This window comes from Suillus fuscotomentosus (assembly GCF_016647785.1).
Source record: "Suillus fuscotomentosus strain FC203 chromosome Unknown F5891scaffold_110, whole genome shotgun sequence".
NCBI classification, from domain to species: domain Eukaryota; kingdom Fungi; phylum Basidiomycota; class Agaricomycetes; order Boletales; family Suillaceae; genus Suillus; species Suillus fuscotomentosus.
The window spans coordinates 92224-117619 of NW_024539622.1; the positions used below are offsets into that span (position 1 = coordinate 92224).

The 25396-nt window shown below is 45.3% G+C and overlaps 11 protein-coding genes across 11 annotated transcripts; 8 read left to right on the plus strand and 3 right to left on the minus strand.

Annotated features, from left to right (window-relative positions):
* Positions 1–1108: 1108 nt before the first annotated feature.
* F5891DRAFT_1196919 (uncharacterized protein) lies at positions 1109–3280 on the minus strand (the record flags this gene model as incomplete). Its single annotated transcript, XM_041368392.1, has 5 exons — positions 1109–2127; positions 2267–2292; positions 2339–2470; positions 2536–2906; positions 2954–3280. 5 exons carry the CDS (start codon positions 3278–3280, stop codon positions 1109–1111), a joined length of 1875 nt encoding a protein of 624 aa, XP_041218609.1.
* A 346-nt stretch (positions 3281–3626) lies between these two features.
* F5891DRAFT_1196920 (uncharacterized protein) lies at positions 3627–4276 on the plus strand (the record flags this gene model as incomplete). The annotated part of the gene is made up of 4 exons (XM_041368393.1): positions 3627–3672; positions 3729–3806; positions 3861–4107; positions 4159–4276. 4 exons carry the CDS (start codon positions 3627–3629, stop codon positions 4274–4276), a joined length of 489 nt encoding a protein of 162 aa, XP_041218610.1.
* Positions 4277–5705: 1429 nt separating this feature from the next.
* On the plus strand, positions 5706–9281 carry F5891DRAFT_1131406 (uncharacterized protein; the record flags this gene model as incomplete). Its single annotated transcript, XM_041364664.1, has 13 exons — positions 5706–6026; positions 6069–6272; positions 6333–6704; positions 6795–6952; positions 7005–7113; positions 7221–7390; positions 7453–7821; positions 7871–7889; positions 7912–8050; positions 8103–8241; positions 8294–8477; positions 8733–8958; positions 8989–9281. The coding sequence occupies 13 exons, from the start codon at positions 5706–5708 to the stop codon at positions 9279–9281; spliced, it is 2703 nt and encodes a 900-aa protein (XP_041218611.1).
* Positions 9282–11389: 2108 nt separating this feature from the next.
* On the plus strand, positions 11390–13076 carry F5891DRAFT_1153586 (pheromone A receptor-domain-containing protein). Its single transcript, XM_041365191.1, has 6 exons — positions 11390–11733; positions 11787–11899; positions 11951–12017; positions 12069–12206; positions 12255–12696; positions 12747–13076. The coding sequence occupies exons 1-6, from the start codon at positions 11523–11525 to the stop codon at positions 12886–12888; spliced, it is 1113 nt and encodes a 370-aa protein (XP_041218612.1). The 5' UTR covers positions 11390–11522; the 3' UTR covers positions 12889–13076.
* Positions 13077–13569: 493 nt separating this feature from the next.
* Positions 13570–15926, minus strand: F5891DRAFT_1196924 (uncharacterized protein; the record flags this gene model as incomplete). The annotated part of the gene is made up of 8 exons (XM_041368394.1): positions 13570–13802; positions 13869–13935; positions 13996–14312; positions 14398–14716; positions 14803–15066; positions 15111–15327; positions 15411–15606; positions 15659–15926. 8 exons carry the CDS (start codon positions 15924–15926, stop codon positions 13570–13572), a joined length of 1881 nt encoding a protein of 626 aa, XP_041218613.1.
* Positions 15927–16197: 271 nt separating this feature from the next.
* F5891DRAFT_1196925 (uncharacterized protein) lies at positions 16198–17239 on the plus strand (the record flags this gene model as incomplete). The annotated part of the gene is made up of 3 exons (XM_041368395.1): positions 16198–16447; positions 16496–17007; positions 17066–17239. The coding sequence occupies 3 exons, from the start codon at positions 16198–16200 to the stop codon at positions 17237–17239; spliced, it is 936 nt and encodes a 311-aa protein (XP_041218614.1).
* Positions 17240–17836: 597 nt separating this feature from the next.
* Positions 17837–18163, plus strand: F5891DRAFT_1196926 (uncharacterized protein; the record flags this gene model as incomplete). Its single annotated transcript, XM_041368396.1, has 2 exons — positions 17837–17858; positions 17904–18163. 2 exons carry the CDS (start codon positions 17837–17839, stop codon positions 18161–18163), a joined length of 282 nt encoding a protein of 93 aa, XP_041218615.1.
* Positions 18164–18658: 495 nt separating this feature from the next.
* On the plus strand, positions 18659–18862 carry F5891DRAFT_963601 (uncharacterized protein; the record flags this gene model as incomplete). Its single annotated transcript, XM_041376019.1, has 1 exon — positions 18659–18862. One exon carries the CDS (start codon positions 18659–18661, stop codon positions 18860–18862), a length of 204 nt encoding a protein of 67 aa, XP_041218616.1.
* A 1647-nt stretch (positions 18863–20509) lies between these two features.
* On the plus strand, positions 20510–20872 carry F5891DRAFT_986241 (uncharacterized protein; the record flags this gene model as incomplete). Its single annotated transcript, XM_041377728.1, has 1 exon — positions 20510–20872. One exon carries the CDS (start codon positions 20510–20512, stop codon positions 20870–20872), a length of 363 nt encoding a protein of 120 aa, XP_041218617.1.
* Positions 20873–21196: 324 nt separating this feature from the next.
* Positions 21197–21484, plus strand: F5891DRAFT_899804 (uncharacterized protein; the record flags this gene model as incomplete). The annotated part of the gene is made up of 1 exon (XM_041373441.1): positions 21197–21484. A coding segment is annotated over one exon (288 nt), but the record flags the coding sequence as incomplete, so codon positions are not given.
* Positions 21485–24602: 3118 nt separating this feature from the next.
* On the minus strand, positions 24603–25238 carry F5891DRAFT_1196929 (uncharacterized protein; the record flags this gene model as incomplete). Its single annotated transcript, XM_041368397.1, has 2 exons — positions 24603–24811; positions 24872–25238. 2 exons carry the CDS (start codon positions 25236–25238, stop codon positions 24603–24605), a joined length of 576 nt encoding a protein of 191 aa, XP_041218619.1.
* Positions 25239–25396: the final 158 nt, after the last annotated feature.

A 25396-nucleotide genomic window follows, 5' to 3' on the forward strand; every position in this document is an offset into this window, starting at 1 on the left:
GTGGCAATCCACCATCAAGCTCGCAAGTCAAATCCTTCAATGCTACCCTCCACATTGCAACCCTCACTCGGATTTTTGAATGCTAGAAAAAAAGTATCATGCACTTATGGCATGGCTTTACAAGGCTGTCAGGTGCGTTTCAGGTTCCTTGGATTGCGCCTGTCATTCACACACTCTCTGTTAGCATGTTGCAGAGCATGTTACTGCTGGCTGGTTCGGGGACAGGCAATAGTGTCATTATGATGTATTATATTCCTCTCATAGTAGAAGAGAGGTGTTATATCCTGGTCTATGACACAATGTGTGGGAAAGTGATACATCAATCACAGCGCCATGATATATCATGTACTTACTGAGGATTTAGCAGCCGAAGATGATACATCAATCATACTAGTGCCATGATATATCATACTTACAGAGGATATACTACCAGCCATAGAGCCTTGATATATCAGGTACTTTCAAGTTTTGCAGCTGCAGTTACTGGATATTTTAATGATATATCACCCACTGAAAATGAGCTGAATGATCCTCTGAACTACTGGATGGGTGATGCTTCCTTTCTTAGTAGCCAGGCGTCACCTGCCTCAGTGGGTCACACACAAGCACAGCTGCAATACATATGATGTATTCTATATACCCTCCTTCCGGTCTCGCCACACTTGAAAATAGTGATATATCACTATTTTCAAGTGTGGCAGCAATACCTATAGGCTATGATGTATCATATATTCCCTCCCCCTGTGTACAGCTACAGTAATTGTATATTTTGATGATACATCACCTACCTTGATACCTCAGAACATAATATATCATGCATTTTCAAGCGCGGCAGCAATACCTATGATGTATCATATATTCCCACCTCCCACAGCTGCAGTAATTGCATGTTCAAGTTTTGATGATATATCACCTACCTTAATGCCCTCAGTAGGATACATCCTCTTGAGGGGCTGCACTAATAGGACAGCACTGGACCGTTGCACAATCACATCAATTTTCTCTTCTGGTCATCATTGACATGATTTCACATCTAGGATTATTCAACTTCATCTAAATTTTCAGGACATGATGTTATCTAGCTAGGTACATTGAAAACACAACGGAACTACTTCCGAGACCTTTTCTTCGACCCTCCAACACCACGCTGGACTTCAGTCAGCTTCCTCTTTGGTGTGAGCTTTGTTTCACATTGTGAGTTATAGCCACCAATTTTATTGGCTCCATCAGCTTGCATAGAAGGACGTGGTGCGTGTCCCGAGCGTCTGCCAGAGGCAGCGGTAGGTAATGAAGACACTGTCCTCACCTCCAAATTGGGTTGAGGATGATCATCAGCAGAAACACCTACAATGTCGTGAGGTGTCGGCCGGTGAGAAGCTGGCGAAGATTGACAGTCAATGGACACTGTCATCGCCTCCAAATTAGGTTGAGGAGTTGGCTGGTGAGACGCTGGCGAAGGTTGATGTTCAACAGACTTGGAATGCGGTGACTTGGAGGCTGTGGATACAAGCGGGGACAAAGGTAACGGAATCGGTTGGTCTGGAGGTGAGCGTAGCCCTGAATTAAACATGGGCTGGTTGAACGCTAATGGATCATGGTGTTGGAGCGTGGGAAGCGTGTCGACCTCCTCGAGTGCAGGAAACACAAAGAACGAAGAAGGCTGGGGCAAGAGGGTGGTATGAAGCGGTGACAATGGATGAGGTAGGAAAGGAGGGACTGCTTCGGCTGATGGACCCTCTGCACTTGAACCTCGTTGTTGAATGCGATTAAAGGTGGGGGATGCGAGCGGGTCTTCATTGAGCGCCATTGACTTTCTCCAAGCAGTGATTGGCGTGTCCGTCATGTTACGGGGAGATGGGAGGTTTGGGTCACTGCTACTAGCGTGCATCAACCAGTCACCATGTTTGTTCACTCCCACAGATCCACCGAAGTCCAGGTTGATGTAAGGATTCAACACTAAGTCCCCAAGTTCTTGCAACAGAGAAGGACCAACCACAGGCCCGGATATCACATTCTCTCCAAGTGAGGACTTGTTCGGAAATTCATCCAGTGAGATGAGGCCAACGGGCGCAAGATGAGACGAGGTCGGGGTAGATGAGGGTGCTGATATACACTTTGAAGATGGACCTATGGTATTTTTCATTAATAATAAATTTTGAGTCGTGTAGCCTGGAATTTCACTTACCATGGATGTATCCAAGGTGTCATTCAAATGGTAATAGATACTGTTCATGGAAGTTTGAGGTAGACGCCTTGAGGCTCAGACCATCTGCAGTTTTACCATGGTGGTAACTGTTGATGAATCAACAAACGGTCGCAAAGAGGGAATTTGAAATACCTCAACATCATGATGTCACCTTCACACAACGGATCAGCTCCGCCCATGACAATGGTGTAGTGCCATCCACCTGTCAATGCTGAGAGTTCCTCAAAAACTTGACCTAGAATCAAAGGCAGCTCTTGAATTGTCCTTTACATAAATGGTGAGTGATCAGTACCAGTACTTAGTAATACAAATCAAATATGTTTACTTACCGATAAACTTCTTCCTTTGTTCTCGGATGCTGACCCTCAATATCACCCAATCTTCTGGAAGCATTGAGACGTACAGTCTCCTCCCGAATTTCTTTCTTAATGTCTTCTGACTCTTCTGCAAAGCATTCAGTGGTGTGTAGCTGAACTGTACTAAGCCTTTGGGTAGGTTGCACAATATTATTTTTAAGAGTGTCTTCAACCAACGGTTTGACTTTTGACTCATAGTGCAGTTTGGAATACACTTCAATCTCTTTGAGGTCTCGAGTACCTCGTGCGTGCTGGCCAAGTAGTACAGACAGGGCTCTACCAGTTGAGCTGCCACCAGGTGTTGTCTTTCGCTTTGAGTTATTTCGGAACCATTCCCACAATTTCTAACAAAGTTATATTCTATAATTAGGTCAATGTGAACACCACATACTTTGTGTTGTTCTGCCACTCCCATTGGAGGTGAGTTGGACTGGCTGTCTTCTTGTTCGACTAAATCAGGTGCATTTATAGAATTGAGCTGGGCTGTGTCAATAACGGACCCAATGCCTGCACTGCTGGGCTCATTTATGCCAGTGTTCTCATCACAAGGTGGGCTGCCATTTAGTTCTGTCTCTTCTGGAAAGTTGCTAAACCACCTTGGGAACAATGAATCAAAGAATCGAGGCAATTTCTTCTCTTTTTGCATCTGCAAGTATCCAGGCATCTCATTCTGCAGCCAGAGTAACTGCTCTGTGCTTGTCCATCTGGGGGGCACCATCTGGATGTAAGGTGAGTATCCGTTATTTATGCTTGGTATCTCACTCACTCACCACTTATTTTTTTCACTCGGTTTTGTACAGAGCCAAACAGGGAGATGCGGTGCCAACTTGACCCACTGATGTTGATTTTTCCTACTCAGCTGCAAAGTTTTTTTCTGTGATGAATACGGTCATATTTACAACCAAGCAATACCAATCAGTGAGTGAGTGGTACAAATACATTTTTGCACTCGAACTGACACTATAATTCTCTCTACCTCCACCCACAACATGGACCACAGCAGCTCCAACGTCAGATGCCTCCACAACCAACCCATACAAATGCTCCACCACCCGTGTTTCACGATGGAGCAATTCATCGAGGCCATACATATGGTACAGAACGGTCATGGTAAGTTTTCATTATGATATCACCAAAGTGCTTGCTCACCATCGCGTCTCACACAGTTCCCCCATCATCACTGAAACCATATGGATGGCCTTACCGACCTGAAGATGAGGTGTGCTCAGTCCATACACAAACAGGTACCGTGAACTTGCATACATTTTCCTCTTTCATTTTACTCATAAATTGCGCAGTCTCTCATAGCCCAGAAGACCGCTCCCCGGCCAAAGAGGAGGACACTTCCTCAGAAGTCTCTATTAACGATATTTGTATTGGCCCCACGGCTGCTGCTGCTGACAACAGTCTCGATAGTTCCTCTTCTGAAAATGAGGGAGAGTCCAGTATGAGCGGTACTGAAACACTTGCTGACCTCGACCCTGCTCTTGAATTTAACTGGTTCGTGACCACTAGTCATTTTGGTGTGGGGCTATACAGTGAAATGTCAGTTGCTTTTTATTGCTCTTGATCTGAACCGCATCTAATTATTCATAGATCTACCACCTGGACGCTTCATGCCCCATGCACAACTGTCCATTACTTCACCACACTCCATGAAGCTAAGGAGTATTTCAGGCTTGCTTTGGCGGTGTGGTGTGGTGAGACGGTCTAACGTGAAAGTACTGTTTGTCACTGCAAACTCAAAATATCATGGGGTGTCCCCAATGAATAGGTTCCGCAGGGATTTACTGTTTCATTCTTACATATGCTAGATACTCAATCATGATAAATATTTATGTTTGAATCAGACATGCAAGTCTTGTATGACCCAGGCCTCACAAGCAACATCATCTGATAAGCTTTAAGCTCAGTTCAGCATGCCAACAGTGATTCTCGCATGGCCGATAATATATCACAGGCCCATCAGAAAGTCTAGGTCTGCCGTTGAGTCACATCAGAGAACCTGTGAGAAGAAGATATTGTCATATATTATAACCAAAGGCACATGATGATGTTGATAAACAGTGCAACTTGATTTCAGGATGTCTTCAGTAATGTTTTTTTTTGTTTTTTTTTGTTCAGTGCCACTTGTGTTAAAATATATTGTCGAAAGCATTTTCTTGCGCAAGCACACCAAATGCTGTACAACTGTATATTACTTTGTGACACTTACCTACCAGCTCACCACCATCTGGCCAGTATCCAGCAAGACACCAAGTCATCCGCGTTGCAAAAATTGAATTTTATATTGTCTATCATAGTACAGGTCTGTCCCGAAGTGTGGCTCATATGCCACCAAACAATACAGTGAGTTGTTTACACTAATTACTGGTACATTACTACATACACCTTGTCCCTCAAATCATTACCACAATGGCACCAAAATATGGAACTGCAGAAGAACACTGCAGAGCTCAATTGCAGAGCAAATGACAACATTATCAACGGTCAATTTCAATCACTCAGAGTCTATCAAGATACTTGATGAATTTTATTTGTTTTCTTGTAGCAATAAGACTACGGAGCAGGCAAAGTCTCGAACTCGTTGGCAGGTGCGAAGTTGTCATTTTAATAATGTACGTATTTCCTTGATATACAGTGCTATATGTATCTACACTTTCACAAACAGGATGTTGTTGCATTGTTTCGCACCTTAGACCAACTGAGCACTGAACTTGGGTACAAGTCTGGTGTTCCCAAGGCACGCATCATGCAATCTCGTGTTATCGCAGTGCTCCAGAGAGTGAGTGACAAGGGTTGGAGTGTGCTATGCCCTGAGTTGAATGATGTATGTATTACTCTGCTGGGTCTGAAGGTGCATGCTACCAAGTTACATGATGCCGTACAACAACTTAAATGTACGTCTGGGACTGGATATCACCTCTTGTTGAAGCAGAGCCAGGAACTGGTGGACTTGATGGAGAGACGGCTTGCAATAGAGAAGGAAGTCATATCAATAATAGATGAAGGAGATGTTGAAGCTTATGATGAGGCAATGTTCGCCGACTCACTCATTTGGCAGACTGTGGTTGATATATCAGACAAGTCTTAATATAAACCAGCCAAATTTGTGAACTGCATCTCACTAACACCGACGACAAATGGTTGGAGGCCAGAGACGGCAAGCCCTGAAGCATTATCAGCGCGATTTCTATGCGCACAATGCTGCTGCTTCAAAAGCAGTGAATAACGATACCAATGATGTGCCTCGACACACACATGATGTTCAACAACGCAAGCACAGCAGTTTTGAAACAGGACAAAGTGGGCGGTTGAACGTCTCTTCAGCCTACTACACCATTCCAAATTCTCCAGGGAAACGCCGTCGTGGAGATTCAGAAGTCCTACTGGAGACTACAGAGTTTAACTTTACAACTCTCAATGACTTTCCTGATAACCTTCAAAATGACACGCCAGAGTTTGTAGAATTCACGAGGCAAAAATGCACTGTGGTTCATGGTGAGGCCTTGCGCTTATGGGAATCCGATGCCAACTTGTTCTTGGAAGAATTCCTCCGTCTGGAGGGTCAGGGCGACTATTCGCAAGATGTTTGTGTTTGTGGTGAGGAAGCTGTGATATATCGTTGTCAGGATTGTCATGGTTCCGAGATGTTCTGTCATTTGTGTATGGTCCGTGTACATGAGAGACAGCCATTTCATAAAATGGAGGTATGTGCATAGATACTCACATTCCTTACATCAACTAACTCTTTTGTGTTCTAAACTTAGCATTGGGATGGCATCTCATTCAACGATATTACCTCGAAGTCCATGGGGATCCATTTGCAACTTGGACACACCTCTGGCGTTTGTTGTGACAACCCACTCCCTGCTTTCAATGACAACTTCGTTATCATCCACTACAACGGTATCTACAAAGTGGGGTTAGATTTCTGCGGATGCACTTCTGCTCAGCTACACATCGTTCAACTACTACATGTTCATCTCTTTCCTGCCACAACAGTTGATCCCAAAACAGCCACGACATTTTGGGCACTGGAATACTTTCAAATGTTGTCTTTCGAGTCCAAAGTTTCCATGTTTGAATTTTACAAAACAGCTGCCCGTTTGACGGACAATACAGGAATTCATGTACCAAAGGTATGTGCTAATGTTAATTCGAATTCTCTTCTAATTTGTCATATTACAATCTAGGACCATTATGAATCTATGTTGCGCATGATGTGAGAGTGGCGGTTCATCAAGCAGATGCAACACGCTGGTCAAGGTCATCACCCAAAAGGTATTGCAGCAACTGAACCAGGTGCATGTGCTGTATTATGTCCTGCATGTCCCCATGTAGGAAAAAATCTGCCAGATGGATGGGAAAATGCACCATCTGAAATACAGTATGTACAATTAGCATCTTTTCCCTCCGACTTTGCTCTCACACAGATCCAGATTCTTATATGCCTTATTTCTGGGCATTGACGCCAATTTTCGTCTGGCTTGCCGTAACGTCTCTTCGGCCATGGCTGATCCTGGTCTCAATCACGGATATGCTTTCTTTGTAGAGGAACATGCCTACAAATTTTTCATCAGTTCACAAGAATGAGCTGTCCAGGAGGTAAATCCATCATTCTATTCGTCCTGGGCACTAAGTATAACTCTGTGCAGATGAGTTCATGCTCCAGTCACAATGCGGTAAATCTTGCAGATACAAGAGTCTCATGTGGGCTTACGGCCACTGGCGCTGGTACCATCAATTGCGCACGACACAATTTCAAATGGCCCTGCTCCATCAGTGACTTACAAAAGGGCGAACAGTGCATAATGTTCACTTTTTAGTCATATTATTATTAACAATACAATACAGGTACCTTAATATGGATTACTTATTTTTCTCTAGCATGCGATCTTTATTGGACATAGTGGCATTAAATATATCGTATGATATCGCTTGCCAATGGAGCAAGCATATCTGGACACGTATGTCCGCCTTCCCGCACCAGTACCACATCAAGCACCACGAAAAGTCCATTGTGTTTCTCATACCAAAATTTCACCTGCCAGCCCACATCACCAAATGCCAGACATCCTTCTCCTTCAATCTGATCAAGGGCATTGGTCGCACGGATGGTGAAGCTCCAGAGCGCGGGTGGGCGGACATAAACCCCATTGCTACAAGTACACGCGAAATGGGTCCCGGTTCAAGGTGTGATACCTTAGACAACCACTTCAATGATTGGAATTGGAAGAAGATATGTGCAATGAGTGAGTTTTTGGCCTCTCACTGAATATCTGAACTTACAGTTTCTGTCTCGCAGGTTTAATTTTCTGCCAAAAGTACAACTTCACATTAATTGAGGTCCAAGAACGTGTCAACGATCTCACCAATTTCGAGGCTTCTCTTGCCACAGATGAGCTAGCCGAATGGAGGAAGGACATTGAGGCATGGGAGAAAGACCGTTCACGACCGAACCCATTTGAAGACAGAGCTACGACAAGTACATGTACTCTATTCAATGCATTTTGAGAAGCTGATGGTGTTTTCAACAGCAATGACTCAGGCTGCCGTGTGTCTGGCCTTATCAATGGCAGAGGCCACAGAGATTGAGCGCGGTAACGATGTGTCCCTACATGATGATATCTCGCCATCAGTACTGATTTCATCAGGATTAGAACTTGAAGATCAACAGTTGCATTGACATTTCTGAACTTCACTGGATCACAAACTGACTCTATTCTAGGCGCTGTCTTGAATTTGATGCCAAGGTGGTTGGACAACATGCTACAGATGTTCAGAAGGGAAAGCTCTTACAGCAGGTGAATGCTCTTCGCCAATGCATTGACACATGGGGCCGGGTACAGTTGTTGTATATGCCTGGCATCTCCCACCTGTGGTTGCCATATGACGTTGCCACTGAAGCCAAGGTTCACAACATTAACCTGTTCCTGCCGTCCTCTCTACCCCATTGAGTACCATGTGATGACCGCTTGCTCGAACATGAGTTGGAGTTGCATGAAGCTCAAGCGTATGACACACTGAATGACCTCCGCACTGTGCTCAACCTGCGATACCATCTTTACAAGTATAAGGACACATTTATCTGAGGACAGCGAGCAAATACCTGAGCGAACGGAATCATCAATAACACTGAACATCGCATTGACACCTTATCACTTAAGTATTCCACCTCTAGAGGCGCACTTCTGAATCTGGCATCAAGGCTGGGCAAGAACGACAACTGGGAGAGGAGCCTGAAGCCACTCGACAAGCAAAAGGATGCGGTACCACTCAAACACGACAATGGCCGAACGATGGGGCAGCAAAGTATATCGTGGATCTGGAAGACTTCAGGCTCCAACAGCAACGAGCTAGGGCTGCAGGACTATAAGTACGCTCTAACCACTGGTGCTTCTCACTGACCTGGCCATTTTATAGCACTATGTGTTGAATGGTGTAAGGCACGAGCGCAAGCTCATTGCTGGGAGGAAGAAGTGCAGTTACTGTGTGAGGAAATGCGCCGCGTCATTGCATTTCTCGACTGGCACGCTGGCTGGTGGGACACGCAAGGTTCACAACGTACTTTTAGCTCACTACAAGCCGGAGAGAGTGCACTTGCTTATGCCCAATGCCAGGCCAATCTACGCCAAAAAATGGCTGTCCACTTCAAATCCATGTGGGCAGCCAACTCTTCATGGCAAGCCCCCCTCGCAGTTGATCTTCATTCCTAGTTAAACCCCAATTCCCCTCCTTTTGATGAGGGTGAGTATATAATATACTATGTATTTACAAGTGATATATCATGCAAGCTTTGAAGGTGATATGATGTGCAAACTCCGTTTGCAAGTAATATGTCATGTGAGCCTCGTGTAGAGCTTCCAAGGTGATGGCATCACAGAAACCAGTAATATATCACCTTCAACGTTTGAGGCCCGCGTGTCACGCGGGCCTCAAACTTTGAAGGTGATATGATGTGCAAACTCTGTTCACAAGCAATATATCATGTGAGCCTCATGTAGAGCTTCCAAGGTGATGCATCACAGAAACCGGTGATGTATCATGCAAACTAATGAAAGTGATATATCATGCAAGCCTCACAAGCTTTTAAGGTGATGTATCACACAAACTAATGATATATCACATGGGCCTCACAAGCTTTGAAGGTGATATATCACGCAAGTGTTTGAGGGGATACATCACGCAAACTGGTGATATATCACATGATGCAGGACATCAGACTTGATGTATCACTGTCTACGTGATACATCACAGCACAGCCTGCAGGAAAGGTGAGCGAGTTGATACATCATGGTCTATGGACCACAGGCTCTGATATAACATCAGCCTTCTACAATACTAGATATTAATATATCATACCTACAGGGTATTGTGTCGGGGAGCAACTTTGACTACCTTGATGTTAATGCAATGTCCGAGGATTAAAGGTTGTTGTGTCTCTATTGCTGATCCGACTTGATCATAGTTGCATCTAATTCAAGCACTAGCATCTTTGTGTGCTGTTGATACCCATGTTCATGTATAATACATTGTGATCCGCCATTTTAATGCAATATAATGTTGATTTTCATGTAATTTGACATTGACCGATCATCGAGTGAATTGGATGATATTCAGAATAATCCATTGAGCAACAAGTGAATTTGATGGAATTCAAAAGAAACTACTCGGAATTCAAAGGAATTCATTAAACAAACTACCAGACTTAAATAATTCTGCAAAACCTGAATTCACTTGAAATCTTCCGAAAAAGAGGAATTACTTGGAATTACCTCGATTTCGGAAGGGAGGTTTTCCCTGATGCACATAATTAAGTACTGTGCTATAGAAACGTCGTAGGTAAACGACGCAACAAAGATAACACACGTCCAAGAAGGGGTATATCCACATGCTGGTAAACACGAAAACGAATAGAACGAGCGTCAAAGGAGAGGTACATCTACAGAACTAAGCACTCTACAGATATAGGTTCCAGTTAAACATGCGTCGAAAGAGGGGTATGATAGTCACAGAATCAAGTACTGTACTATAGATAAAGATGTCGCAGTTAAACTTGCGTCGAAGGAGGGGTATAACCACAGAATGAAGCTTGAAGCACTCTGTTATAGACATACTATTACTATATGTCGCAGTTAGATGTGTGTCGAAAGAGCGTCGAAGGAAATGTATAGCTACAGAATTGAGCACTGTGCTATAGATCACTTTAAGCTGCATGTCACAGTAAAACGTGCGACAGCGCGAAGTTCCCAGTCCTGCCTCTGGAATAAATAATGCGAGGGCGAGCTTCTAGTCTGAATGAGAATAATTCGACGCTAAACCAGCGCATACAATATGCTACCTTTTTCATAAGACCTGGTTAGGAAGGCGTCCATCAAAAGAGATATTCAACAGACACACCTCGCGCTGGTCATCAGAGTGACGGGGGACCAAACTGCAAACGTTATAAAATGACACAGAAATTGGAAAAGTAAGTGGTAAGGTTGTCTTGGTCAACCAGTGGTGAATCAGAGGGTTCGATGTATTGCATTTCAAGTTGCGTTAGATCACTCCAATTAAGCTGTGATGTAGTATGTGATGACCCAGCGAAGGGCGACGGCTTCAAATCGAGCAGAGTGATGAAGTTATCCATATGGCAGCGCTTTGGTGTAGTAGGCTCGAGATTTGTGGTACGAATATTAGTACAAAGGAATCTCCACCCATATTATATAGCAACTCATAATCACCATTGTTCGATAATTACAGGCGTATTTTGTGGTATTGTCTCCGGTGAATCGTCCAAATTTGGGACCTAAGTACCACATTTGTCTCCGACACGTAGCCACAAATTGACAATGGAGTGTCCACAGCAAGGACACAATGTATTGTGCACCACATCTCATTGTTGAACACAAAATGTCTTTTATAAGGCTATCGTTTACGGTCTCCGTCTCTACTCTCTCTCTACCATCATCATTATGACTGGGTTGGACTATCCTCTTTTCCCCATCTTCGCCTTCCTTGGCTTTGTAGTCGCGCTGATACCTCTTCCATGGCATCTACAAGCATGGAATTCGGGAACGTGCTATTACATGATTTGGGCGGCACTCTCTTGCCTCAACCAGTTCATCAACTCCATCGTTTGGCATAACAATGCCATCAACTGGGCACCCATCTGGTGCGACATTTGTAAGTGATGTTATACTGTTTTTCCGCTGCTTGTTTCCTGAAACTCTGTGAAGCCATTCGAATAATGCTCGGTGCCTCAGTGGGCATTCCTGCCGCATCATTATGCATCAATCGCAGGCTATACAACATTGCGAAAACCCATGCGGTCGCACTCACGGATGAAGGGGTACGATTCCACATTAAGGGAGCCTCAGTTCCTTCGTTAATCTTGTTTTAGAAACGGCGAGCCGTCCTTATCGACACCCTAATTTGCGTACTTTTTCCTATGGCAGTCGTTGCGCTTCGTGAGTGCACTGCTTTCATCCACAGCACGCACCCCACTGATCCTTTTACAGAATATGTCGTACAAGGCCATCGCTTTGATATTTACGAAGACATCGGCTGCTACCCTTTCATTTACAATACGCTACCAGCGTTTTTCTTGTGTGATAGCTGGCCTATAATTATTGGCCTTGTATCTTCGGTCTATTGTGGTACGCCTCTTCTCGGTGTTTTGATGTCTGCGTTCTTACCTCCCGCAGGTCTTTCATTGAAGGCTTTTTACCTTCGCCGTGCACAATTCACCCATTTTATGAAATCCAACAAGTCTCTCAGCGCTAGTCGCTACTTCCGTCTCATGGCACTCGCAACGACGGAAATAGTATGCACCATCCCCCTCGCGTCTTTTATGATATGGATCAACTCGGCAGCACACCCTGTAGAGCCCTGGATCAGCTGGGAAAATGTTCACTACGACTTTTCGCGTGTCATGCAATACCCGTCTGTTCTGTGGACAACGAACTACCTCCTGGTTGTTGCCATCCAGCTCACGCGGTGGCTTGTAGTCTTCTGTGCGTTCACATTTTTCGCTTTCTTTGGGTTTGCCGCAGAAGCGCGGAAGAACTACAGCATAGCTTTCTGGTGGGTAGCAAGGATTTTCGGAATCTACCCACCAAAGCCGCAACAGCATATTAACTTAACCAGGCAAGTAGCTTATCTTAAGCAAGATACACCTTCCTAATAAGCGTTTACAGGTTGAACTGTGCTCCTCGTGGGCCTGCGATACATCCATCAGCAGGCCTGTTGCCCGTTTATGTCGTCAAAGAACTCAAACCAACTAGTTCGTCTCCATTATATTGGGAACATTCGCAGAGCAAAACGAATGCCCTAGTCTGAGAAGCAACACCTCCAACCTCGTTAGCTGATGCCATTCATTAATTATGCCTTGTACTTCTATCTTTCGAATTATGACGCCTCACTTTTTTCGACTCTGTCGAATAGTACAATTATGTAATGTAATCTATGATGTATGTACTTCCTCAAGTAGATCGGGTCTCCCGCCAAATATGTATGCAGTGTTTATCAAGTACAGTCGTGGACAAACAAAGTTTGCTGCATCAGGAAAACGTTAGTGTGCTTTTACAGGCTTAAACGTTCCTTAAAGTGTCTTATTTGCCTTAAGTTCGACTTAAGGCCAAGATTTTCGTTGCTCAAAATAAGGAGATTAAGTAGGTCCATCTCCTTAAAATAAGGCCACTGGCACATATAAGACCCGCAAGGACACAAAAGCGATACTATTAAGGAGCATAAAAACCTGGCCAGAAATGTAAACTAAGGCGAAATAAGGACATTCAAGAGTTTAAGCAAGCTGGTGCATAGCGTCTGAATCTGACAGTAAATGGAGTCAGCTTGGGAACATGGTATAGTTTGCGAGTAGCGAGTGACTGCGGCTGGCAATGAACGACCTGGAAAACGATGGGGAATGATGGTATCTGTGAGGTGACTCTAGTGAGTACAAGATCTGAGAAGTACGTACTCGAAAAATCATGCATCGAGACTCCTGTTAAATAAATATTATTAGTGGTTGAAAAAAAGAGGAAAAATGAACATTACAGATATGAAGGCGGGAGCATTTGTTGACTGGAGCAATTGAGCCATTGGAACCAGAAGGTTCATCACCTGTGTCGCTAGTGCATGCTTCATGTAACCTTCTGCTCGAGTAAGGATTTCTTGGATACGTTCATGAGGTAGATCCTTGATGCTCTCCATGTACGCCATGGTATCCGTCTCCCAGTTTCCAGATGAAAACACTGTTCCAGTATGGCTGATCTAATTAGTTGCCTCATTCAGCGTCTGTATAATCTTGTGGGTTTTACCACTGTTGCCAGAGGGATCAGTGTCGACTAATAAGCGATTTTGAACCAAGATGAGAGCACGTTCAGCCTATAAATATAGTCAGCATTTAACGGAAGCAAAGAAAGAGAAAATAAAATGGAGACTTACTGACACAGCCGATAGCGCGAGTGCAGTAAGATAACCAGGCTTGCCAAATTCAACGAGTGCATCCACCCTCACTTTGCCAGAGATTGCAGTGAGGTGGGCAGCAAAAATGCACAAGAGGTACTTGGACAGAGATGCGCCTGGCTGCTTGTCATTATCAGGATCGTCATACACGAAGTGACAGTCTTGAAGCTGATACTCAGCATATTCCTCACAAGCTTCCTGAGTCTCATATTCTGGCATTGAAGCAAAGAATGCCATCAGAACACTGACAGCTGTTGAACCGAATGCAACCTGCCACTCGTGAATGTGTTGGTTGCCTAAGAAATGTGAATCAGCAGCCATTATAAGCCAAAACGAAAATGCAGACCAGTTGAAATGGAAAGCCATCAACGTCAAAATCACAAGGTGCTCGTTTACGCGAATCATATACCGCATTAAATATGTTCTCGAGAACGTACTCAAGTTCATTCTCCGGTATGGACCATCCATAGTCGCTGTTGCCAACCCAGAACATCAGGCATGGAAGAAACTTTGTACGCCATAATCCATTTTCAAGGCATCCGGAAGATAAGTTTGAATTCTTGGCCTTTCCTTTCTTGATTTTTGAGCATATGTTTATTGGGGCTTTGACCTCAGTCTTGACCCGGGCCTCGACCTTGGTATTGCCCTTGCCCTTGGTATGCTGTCTCATTGTCTTCTGGTTAGAGATGTTAACTGACATCTAGTAGAGCATCAGTCATTTCTCGCAATCAGCCAAAAAGTTCTTACAGAGCTTGTGCATCATGCCATGCTAGCCTTAGCACCAACGGTGCATCGACTGTCATCCGTCATCGAAACTACATAGCTCTCATCTTTGGCAGCCTCCTCATCCTCGAATGCTTCAGCAGTGTTTGGGTCCTCGGCAGTGTCTGGGTCCTTGGCAGCATCTGGATCCTGCATCATCTCAAATTCTTCAGCAGCATTGAATTCGTCGGCAGCATCGAGTTCTTCAGCAGAATGCTCTGCATTTTGGAACAAGCGCTTCTTGTCTCTCGATGTAAGTTTTAGTTTCTCTTTCACATGCACAATTTTCTAATTTACATGAGTACATGTTCATAATTCAAATGGGTACCGACCTTTTCCCTCTGCATTGTCGGTGTTGGCTCACTGTACTCTTCAGGTTCATCATCAAGATCCAGGTCAGAATCAGCAAGTTGACGTTGGGTGATCCTCACAGAGGCTTGGGTACTTGGTGGCGCACATGGCTTCCATTGAGTCTGTGATGCGACTTTGTCTGCCCAGTCAGGAATGGGCCCTTCTAGGTCAGAACTGATGACTTGCTGGAGATTGGAGCTGATTCGGCATTCACAGATGTAATCGAAGTAGTATAGGGTGAGTTCTGTTAGAATCAGCATCACAGTCAAAAGAAGACTTACGATGTTTTGATTTTCCCATCGCCAATTGTACTTCCAACATGTGTGTCACTGTCACTAGTCAGAATCGTGACTCCACTGTTGGACACTTTGCGGTTGGCATCAACACTGTCCCAAAAGTTCAATTTCAACCCGGCATGTTTCTTCTTTACCAGTTGACTGGTCTGATTGTCTTGAGGAGCTGTAGTTGATTGAGAAGCTATATATGAAATGGTTGGGTAAGTAATTTCAAGTGTTGGGTTGTGACTCACGATGAACTACAGGTGTACTCTTCTTGCTGGTGATGATGTGTGGCTGAATGAGCTTGGGGGGACTGTTTGTCACGGTCTTCTGCTGGATGGCCATTGCATCCTCAGCTGCAGCAATTGTCATATGTGATTCATTTATCGCTGCAGCATGTGCATCCTTCTCAGCTTGCTTCTGGGCCTTTTCAGCAGCAACTTCTTCCTTGGATAGGCGCTGTGCTCGGTTTTGCTCGGTTTGCTTCCCTGACAACATTTCCAGGATGTTTGTTTGCATTGCCGGGGCATGTTCTTGGATGGGACATTAGGAAGAGAGCGATGAAAGAATGAGGGACAATTAAAAACAAACGACTCGAGAAAAAAACTACTGACTAAGGTTTGTCACAAAGTTCAACACTTCAGGGTGAGCCTCGGTTTCAAGTTCTGTTAATTCAATCTGACCCGAAATGAACAAGTTCACACAGTACCATTACATTGAGCTAGTACATCATGTGCATCATTTCTACTAGCAAAATAGTCCGACTGCCTTGTCGCATTCCTGGTTGCAAATGGGTCTTCAACATAAGTCAGGCCAAATGAAGCATGTTCGCACAGCACACAGCCTTTTGCACAATCATGTAACCTTCCATCAAGCAGCTCCTGACTTTCGCTCTCCAAGTCTCGAGAATCCTGCCTTTGATGATCGGCCTCCAAGTCCCCAGCACCATGACTTTGATGAAAACAATGATGGAGCGTTTATGCCAGAGGAGGGCATGCAGTTGGGGCCACTGTTCCGGACGTTCCATCCTCTTCTTACAGGTAACTGATTCACATCATTCACCCATTCAGTTCTCACTCATAGTACAGGCCGAAAGTGTAATATTCACGGCAACTTTATTAACCAGAATGCGCCTCCACCATCCAGAACTGAAGCCTCACCTACTGACTGGATGCCGTATGAAAGCCGGGTTGCATTTGAGACAGCAGAGTTCTTATATACATGTAACCAAATGTCTGCGGCTCAAATTGACACTCTTCTCGACCTCTGGGCAGCAACACTTATTCAACACAATGATAGTCCTCCGTTCACTGGCCATCGTGACTTATATGAAACTATTGATTCAACTCCCCTCGGTTATGTCGCCTTGGAGACTTTCACCATGTCTTATAATGGAGTCAAGCCAGCTGAAGACATTCCGCCCTGGATGACTGCCAAATACGATGTGTGGTTCCGTGATCCACATCTACTCATTCATCACATGCTTTCCAACCCTGACTTTGACGCCAAGATAGAATATGTTCTGTATTGGGACTATACTAACGATGATCAGCATTGTTACAAGAACTTTTTCTCTGGTGATTGGGCCTGGAAGCAAGCGGTATGGATTTCATGCCTCGCAGCTCCTTTCCTTGAACTAATAATACATTTTTATACAGGACATTATCGTGGAGGATCCAGAAACTCATGGATTGACCTTTGTGCCTTTAATCATTGGCAGCGACAAGACTACAGTCTCTGTCGCTACGGGACACACTGAGCCACCATCAAAGGACATGTACCTCGGGATGTCATTCGCGCATTTAGCGCATTCCTCGATTTCTGTTACATAGTTTGACGAGACACGCTCACAGAGGATGACCTCACCCAACTTCAAGATGCACTCGACCATTTTCACCAGTACCATGAAATCTTCAAGACGACAGGAGTTGTGCCTGACTTCTCACTTCCACACCAACACTCTCTTAACCACTATTTCCTCATGATTAGACTCTTTGGTGCCCCAAATGGCCTTTGCTCGTCAAACACCGAGTCAAAGCACATCAAGGCCGTTAAAGAGCCTTGGCATCACTCCAGCAGATACAAAGCATTAGGCCAAATGCTGCTCACCAACCAATGCCTCAATAAAATAGCAGCAGCACGAAGCGACTTTGAAGCTCGTGGCATGCTTCAAGGCTCGTGTGTATCTGATGCATTGCGTGCACTGAAAAATCATGAGTGTTCATTGTATTTAAGGCTTTTTAGTTTTTAACTTGTAATATACAGGTAGTCGTGAGCTTCCAGACAATGACAGTGACAACAATGACGACAACAAACTTGTGGACACATTACAGGCTCTTCCTAACTGTTTGCGCATCAACGAGTGACCAAATCAGTCCATCAAAGTAGATGTGGCTGAGATAGTTGATGGACCTGCTGCCCAGGCTCACATGGAACTTGCTGCACTCCCCAGTAGGTCTTCATCTCTATCACACATTATCTGCTAAAGCTTTCTAGTACTGGGTGGTGCGCATGATGTCTCTGCACTTGCACTCGAACTCGAACTCCCGAACTTCCCCACAATGATCCAGCAGTTCCTTTATGACCAGCTTCATGTTGGAGACCATGAGGCCCCCGATTTCGACCCTGTGGCAGTACCATCTTTTATGGGCCGAGTGGTTTTCAGCTCGGCAGCAGGATCATTCCATGCCCCCAGTGACCTCAGTGGTACTGGAGGCATGCAACGTGAGCACATTCAGGCGACGACATCATGGTGAGGAGGTCCTGCTAGGCATGACTGTGTATTGGTAAGTACAAACAACAAGGTCAATTGCGGCTTGGATGTACTTGCTGTTGCAAGAGTATTGCGCTTTCTTGTTTTCAAGTACCGGACAAAATACCTGCAATGTGCAGTTGTTCACTGGTTCTCGTACATCACAGACAGCCTGGATCCTGACACTGGAATACACATTGTTGCACCGTCAACTAATGATGATAGCATGCTGGATATCTCACTTATCCATATTGATTGTATATTCTGCACAGCTCATCTTATTCCTCTCTATGGTGCTGATTTCTTGCCTTGTAAAATCACCCCTCATGACAGCTACAATGTATTTCGTGCATTCTACATCAATAAGTATGCCGACCATCATGCATTCAAAGTAGCATGAGAGGCAGGTTTGTTGTCATCCTCTGTCTTCCCCTTTTACAGTTTAATCATTTACCAGGACTATCTACATGAACCTTGCTTGCATCCAAGGCCATCTGTGATGACACTTACTCCAACAAATCACCATCTTTTCATATCCGCATCCATGCTCGCATCCAAGGTTATCTGTGACGACACTTACTCCAACAAATCCTGGAGTATTGTAGCCCAGGGCATGTTCCAATTGCGAGAAATCAATCAGGTGAGTTGTCAGTGTAATTATAATTCACCATCCAGCAACTCAAAGTGCACTTCCTCTGCTTGAGGATCTTCAGGTCACCGTCTTTTCATATCCGCTTTCATGCTCGCATCCAAGGTTATCTGTGATGACACTTACTCCAACAAATCACCATCTTTTCATACCCGCATCCATGCTTGCATCCAAGGTTATCTATGACGACACTTACTCCAACAAATCCTGGAGTTTTGTAGCCCAGGGCATGTTCCAATTGCGAGAAATCAATCAGATGAGTTGTCAGTTTGATTATCATTCACTATTCTGCAACTCAAAGTGCGCTGTCCTACTGCTCAGGGATCTCCGGGTCACTGTCTTTTCATGCCGCTTTCATGCTTGCATCCAAGGTTATCTGTGACAACACTTACTCCAACAAATCCTGGAATATTGTAGCCCAGGGCATGCTCCAATTGCAAGAAATAAATCAGGTGAGTTGTTGGCCCTTTTACCATTTACCATCCAGCAACTCAGAGCGTGCTTCCCCTCTGCTTGAGGATCTTCAAGTCACTGTCTTTTCATATCCACTTTCATGCTCGCATCCAAGGTTATCTGTGATGACACTGATGCCAACAAATCCTGGAATATTGTAGCCCAGGGCATGCTCCAATTGCGAGAAATCAATCAGGTGAGTTGTCCTCTTAATTACCATTTACCATCCAGCAACTCAAAGCACGCTGTCTACTGCTCAGGGATCGTTATTCAACATCGACATCTCCAGTATCAATGGCATCACCCCCAACACCCCTGGGTATGGAGGACTGTACTGCTCCTATCACTGCTTTTGTCCGTCGACTCCGTTCCAGCCAGTCAAGTAACCATCATTATATTTTACTATTGTCACTTCTGTGCTCATTGTTACACATCTTGATGACACCGCTAATATATACACTTCTGTGGCAGTATCATTATTTCAGGACTATATAGAAATGTCCCTTTAGAAATAAAATTTGCTTATATGGCTTTATCTTTCCTTATGTTTCTCATTGTCCTTAGTTTAGAGTGATTGAAATTTCTTATGTTCCTTAACAGCCTTATGTGGCTTGCAAGTAGAATAAGGCAAAATAAGCACACTAACGTTTTCCTGATGTGCTCTATGACACCACCTGAGTGATACCATTCATTTTACTAATAAGTAATAATACTGCGTACCTGTACTTGTTACTAATTCGTAAGGAATATCTACAGACCCTTCAGTCACTTGGGATGTAGAAGTGGTACCCCAGATGTGCCAAAAGGCTGTAGAATGTGTCCCATCCAGTACCGGCCTGTCCCTCTTATATGGCCCTGTATAAGAGTCCCGGCCAGGGGGTATTGGGCAGGTACTGGCCAGCTTAGCCAGGACACAGCCTCCAGCCAGCACTCTTATACATGATTGTATAAGAGCCCCAGCCGAGCACACAGGGCAGGTACTGGGCAACTCAGCTATGACATAGCCCCCAGCCAGGACTCTTATACTGCACTGTATAAGAGCCTTGGCCAGGGGTATAGGCCATGCATTCAAGTTACAAGCAGGAGGCTGGCTTAACTGGCCAGTACTGCTCTACATGACCGGCCACTAATCCAGGATTAATTGCATTTTTCACACTTAAGACCATGATGAAATGGAAGTACGCTGACGCCTCGTCAATGGAGGAACACATCGCTACCTTTGCGGCTGACAATTGAAAGCTCACAGCCATGGGAAAAGCAATCAGTGATGAGATGCAGGCATTCCTCGTGTTAACGTTGCTACCATCCACTACCATATGGGACACATTCACAACCTCGTTGCTCCAAGCACTCCCTGCTGCCTCAACACTTACCTTCGAAGCCATCTCCACACGACTGCTCTCACAATCCTTGCTTATCAAAGGGAGCTCAGCACCTTCAGAATCTTCATCTGCACTCACTGCTGATGTGCGCACCAGTGCGAACACAAATCGTGACCAAGGCAAATACTGCGACTACCATGAGTCGCATGGTCATGCTACGAAATACTGCCGAGACTTGAAGGACTTGAGGAAGGAGCGAAAGAAGAGGAAGCAGAAACCGTGGGAATGAGAGAAGTCTGGATTGAAGACCAAGGCAAACAAAGCGGATATGGACTCAGACTCGGACACAGATGGGACTGACTCAGACACTGTCGAAACTCAGAGCAGGAGCAAGAAGGCACAGCATGCACATACAAAGCATTGTCGTAATAATTCTCAATGTGTATATGTCACGAAGGCTTTAATGAAACATGTTCAATTGTGCGCGTTGATGACTGCTGCAGCCACTAACACAACTCGACAATTGAAGGACATCCTCATCGACTCTGGTTGCTCTCATCACATGACACCACACAGATCATGGTTTGTTGAATCTACATTCTGAAAACTGCGAAGACCAATTGCAATTCACCTCAGTGATGATTCAAAGATCAACGCAATAGGTCTTGGATCAATACAATGTGTACAACACCTGAATGGAGAGCGACACCACCTCATCATCAATGATGTCTTATATGCTCCTGATCTTGCAGTCACGCTCCTATCAGTGAGACGACTTGCACACCGCAACCGCATAATGTTCGACAGACCCTTATGTCAGATATGTGATCGAAAAAGTAACCAAGTCATTGTGGAGGGTGTGAAACGCAACAACCTCTACCATCTCATCTCCGAACCAATGACTAATGTATCAAAACTGCATGAATCGACTCATCTTGCAACAGACATTAATGTCCTGCATAGGCGACTTGGTCATCTGGATCATGACAGTATCAAGCGAATGGTGTCTAAAGGTCACTTGAAGGAAATAGAGGCAGTCACAGGAAAGGAGAACTTCTGTGAGAGTTGCGTCAAGGCAAAGATGAAGAAACTTCCATTCAAACATGAGCGTGAATCAGCTGTCGCACCACTCGCTCTCATCCATTCTGACGTCGGGGGTCCTATCACACCGCAATCACCAGAAGGATATCATTACTGGATCATATTCATAGACGATCACACTCGTTACCCTTGGGTCTTCTTCATGAGACAAAAGAGCGAAGCCTTAAGCAAGTTCAAGGAATGGCAGGGTGCGGTAGAACCACTCCTCAATGCGTGACTGCAGCAGATGGAATTCTCACAGAACTGGGTTCGCATATTCCGTACACATAATTCAGTACTTTATTTTCGACTTAGTTGGACAGCCAAAGGTTGAGAATTGACCCAGTTAGGCGGGCCATCCAATGTGGGCCCATATGTGCTTATGCATGGATGGGCCCACAGTGTGGAATAGCGCCCATGCTAGCGGGTGGGCCAAGTGTGGATGCCATAGCATGAATGGGACAATTGTAATGGGCCACAAGGTACATGGGCCCAGTTATATATCTTGGAAGGGGGGTACAGATGGGCCTAGCTACTTATTATTGGGGAAATTTGATGTCGGAAGAGCCAACAGGAAAATTTTGAGCCCATAATAGTATCAGGCATGGCTGGCGAATGGGCTCAGCTCATATCGGAATAGCTTACAGATGAGCCCAGCTGGTTATTGACAGTATCGGAAGAGGGCACAAGTGAGCTGACCAGTCATTCCTGGGCCCATCACAATACTGGGAAGGGTTAGTGGATGGGCCAACTGGTTATTTTGGGCCCAGTAGATACCAATTCAGTGTGCGGATAGGTCAAATATGCAAGACCTGGGCACATAACAAATTCAGGTGCGGATTGGCTCAGTACACAAGCATCCGGAAGGGCCCAATTGGTCCTCGCATTCAATATGCGGATCGGTCCGGCTGGTAAGGTTTAGGCCCAGTGCACCAATATCCAGAAGGCCCGAACTGGCCCAGCACATGCACATTCACGCAGATCGAGGTGGGCCCCAATATGCAGGCAAGTCAGGTGGGCCTACCATGAAGGAATTTCCGGTAGTGATGGGCGAGCCATTAGTATATGGATGTGGTACTGATTTGGTAGGGGTCACGGATGGGCCCAGCAAGTTTTTTCGGCCCACCGGATATGCATATGATCCCGCCCGGAGGGGCAACATATAGTCCCATCTATTGTTCAGCCCAGTACATATGCCGGATAGTCTTGGATGGGCCTATGGATGGGCCCAAGAGAATATGCATTTGATCTCGGAAGGGCTGACTAAGCTGAATATATGGCATGGGACTGCATTGTATTCTTGAAGGGCCAGCTAGTTATGTGGTCTGGCCCATGATAGGCATCTGATTTCAGAAGGGCCAACAGTTGCGCCCAGCAGGATATTCCTCAGCATAGTACATGTGCAAATAATATTGGAGCGGCTTCCGGATAAGCCCAGTGCAAGTGTTGGATCTCGGAAGGGCTCGGCTAGGGAATGTTGGCCAAGTCAGTGCACTTTGTGTCAGAGACTAGTATTACAGATGCAACTGGTGCAACAGAAACGAGTAATGAAATACGGGACAAAGTTCGATACAAATGCTGATCCAGATCCGACGTTGATATACATGTCGGAGGGATGCACCATACGTGTACCGTCCGCGATGATGCACGGGGAATGACAGCCTGTCATGCATGGTACAGGCAGATGTTGGCGGATGGGCCTAGAACTGAACCTCATCTCAGCCAACAGTGGGCAGGCTATCGTACCCGGTACCGGCGGATGTCCCAGATGTAGATGGAACTGATACCTAGGTCCTCATCGACGATGGTTGGGCCTTCATATCTGAGACCGGCTGATGGCCCCAGAACTATGTCCCCAACAATGATGGGCGCATCGTTGTATCTGTGACCGACTGACAGGTGCATCCTGTCTTATGCTCAGAAGGCTGTGGCACCTGGGCCCGACTGATGGCCCAAACCCATGGGACCAGATATCTTACACATATTGGGCAACGGACGGGCTGTAATACCTACAGGTCATCGGACCCAAAGAAAATAAGTCACAATGGATCTCGAGACTATATTGGCAAAACATGCACTGGTAGTCCAAGCAAACCCGTTTGGCGGGTGGTTCCGGGTCTCGCCGTAAATAGATCTTGCGCTTGAATGCTTGATGGGGAGGTGTGGCAGAGTTCGCACACCCGCAGCCGTTGGGTCTGGTGCTGGTGATACAAGCTCTGGTTCCGTCGCCCTCGCAGCAATCAGATTGCCGAGGGATTTGCCGTATGGAAGAGCTGGCGGCATAACAGGATCCATTGCTGATAGGATATGTTGCAATTCACGGGATGTACGGAAGGGGGATCGTTGTATGGGAAAATGTCTGACAGCAGCCGGGTTCTATATCAACCCGTCGGTTATGGGCATTCCGACAACTGTGGAGAGTCATATGTGTGAACCGAGTGTAAGACTATTGTAGAGAACCACCACGGCTACCATAGGCTAAACTCTTGGGATCTACATCGGGAAAGGCCGATCTACCATTGCTTCCGGAAGATCCTGTATGGCTCCGAGGTACCGTCCACTCTGAGATCATTTTATCGCTGTATCCGCTGAGGATGAGGCCATGTATTCAATTTATGTACAGTAGAATCCTCACTGAGACTTGTGAGAAGGCGTGTGTCATTGGCAATCATCGAATTGGCTAGCTACAATACAACAGATACTAATCTATGTTGCCATTCTCCCAAAGTCATTGTATGTGAGCTTTATGATGAAAAAACAGACTGGTATTAAGCAAATGCAACAAATGATAAATGACTCAAATGACCATCAGTGACCCTTCACTTAATATATGGTGGCACTTTGCAGCTGGCTCCCGAACATCTTGCTCAGGATGAAATAGATAATTCAGCATATCCAAATCATGCTCCGCCACAATCTTCTGCCCATCCCACACACCATCAGGCCGTCGAATATCCTTCCGATTGACATACATAGGATAATGCGTCTTCTGGATTGGTCCGGCCCAATCGAAGCATGAAGTGTTTATCGTCTCGCACAACAAAATTGGTATATCGAAGGTCACCATGCACATAGCCGTCATTGTGATTGTGTAACTCCCGGATGAGACAGGTGATGGTCTCCTTCAGCGGCTGACAGTCCAAAACACCTATCTCACTGAGCAGTTGATATGAGCCAGGTCATTGCGGAAGGCAATCATTATCAATACCAAGGGCATCCATAATCACCAGATTCCAGCCATCGGGTAAAGAATTGTAGGCGATAAGTTTGGGGGCGTTCCCCTTGCTGGCACAGAATTTGTGAGCCTGAGGGGAATAGTGCCTGACAAACTTGATGCATATCTTGCTCCCAGCCGCATCACCGATGGTTTCCCCGAAGAAAATAAGTTGATCCCTGAGGATTTGAGTCTCATCATACCGGAATTCCTGAATGAAACCAGTGGAATTTGTATAACTCCGAGGGTAAGGACATTTAAGATATGGATCTTCGGTTTCAAGGGACGGGATTGGACAGGAGTATAGTTTTGTAAGTTTCTCGACGGCAATTTTGAGAGCCCCGAAAGTACGAGCTGCCATCACTTGCATATGGAGGTCTGTTGAATGCCAAAACAGAGGAATGATAGGGACCAGGACATCAGACTGGACTTTTTCAGTAAAAACAGAGCCTGAAAAGCCAATGCATGCCCCTATTTGTGATCAATAAAAAGCTTCAGCAATTAATCTGGTGAAATGAA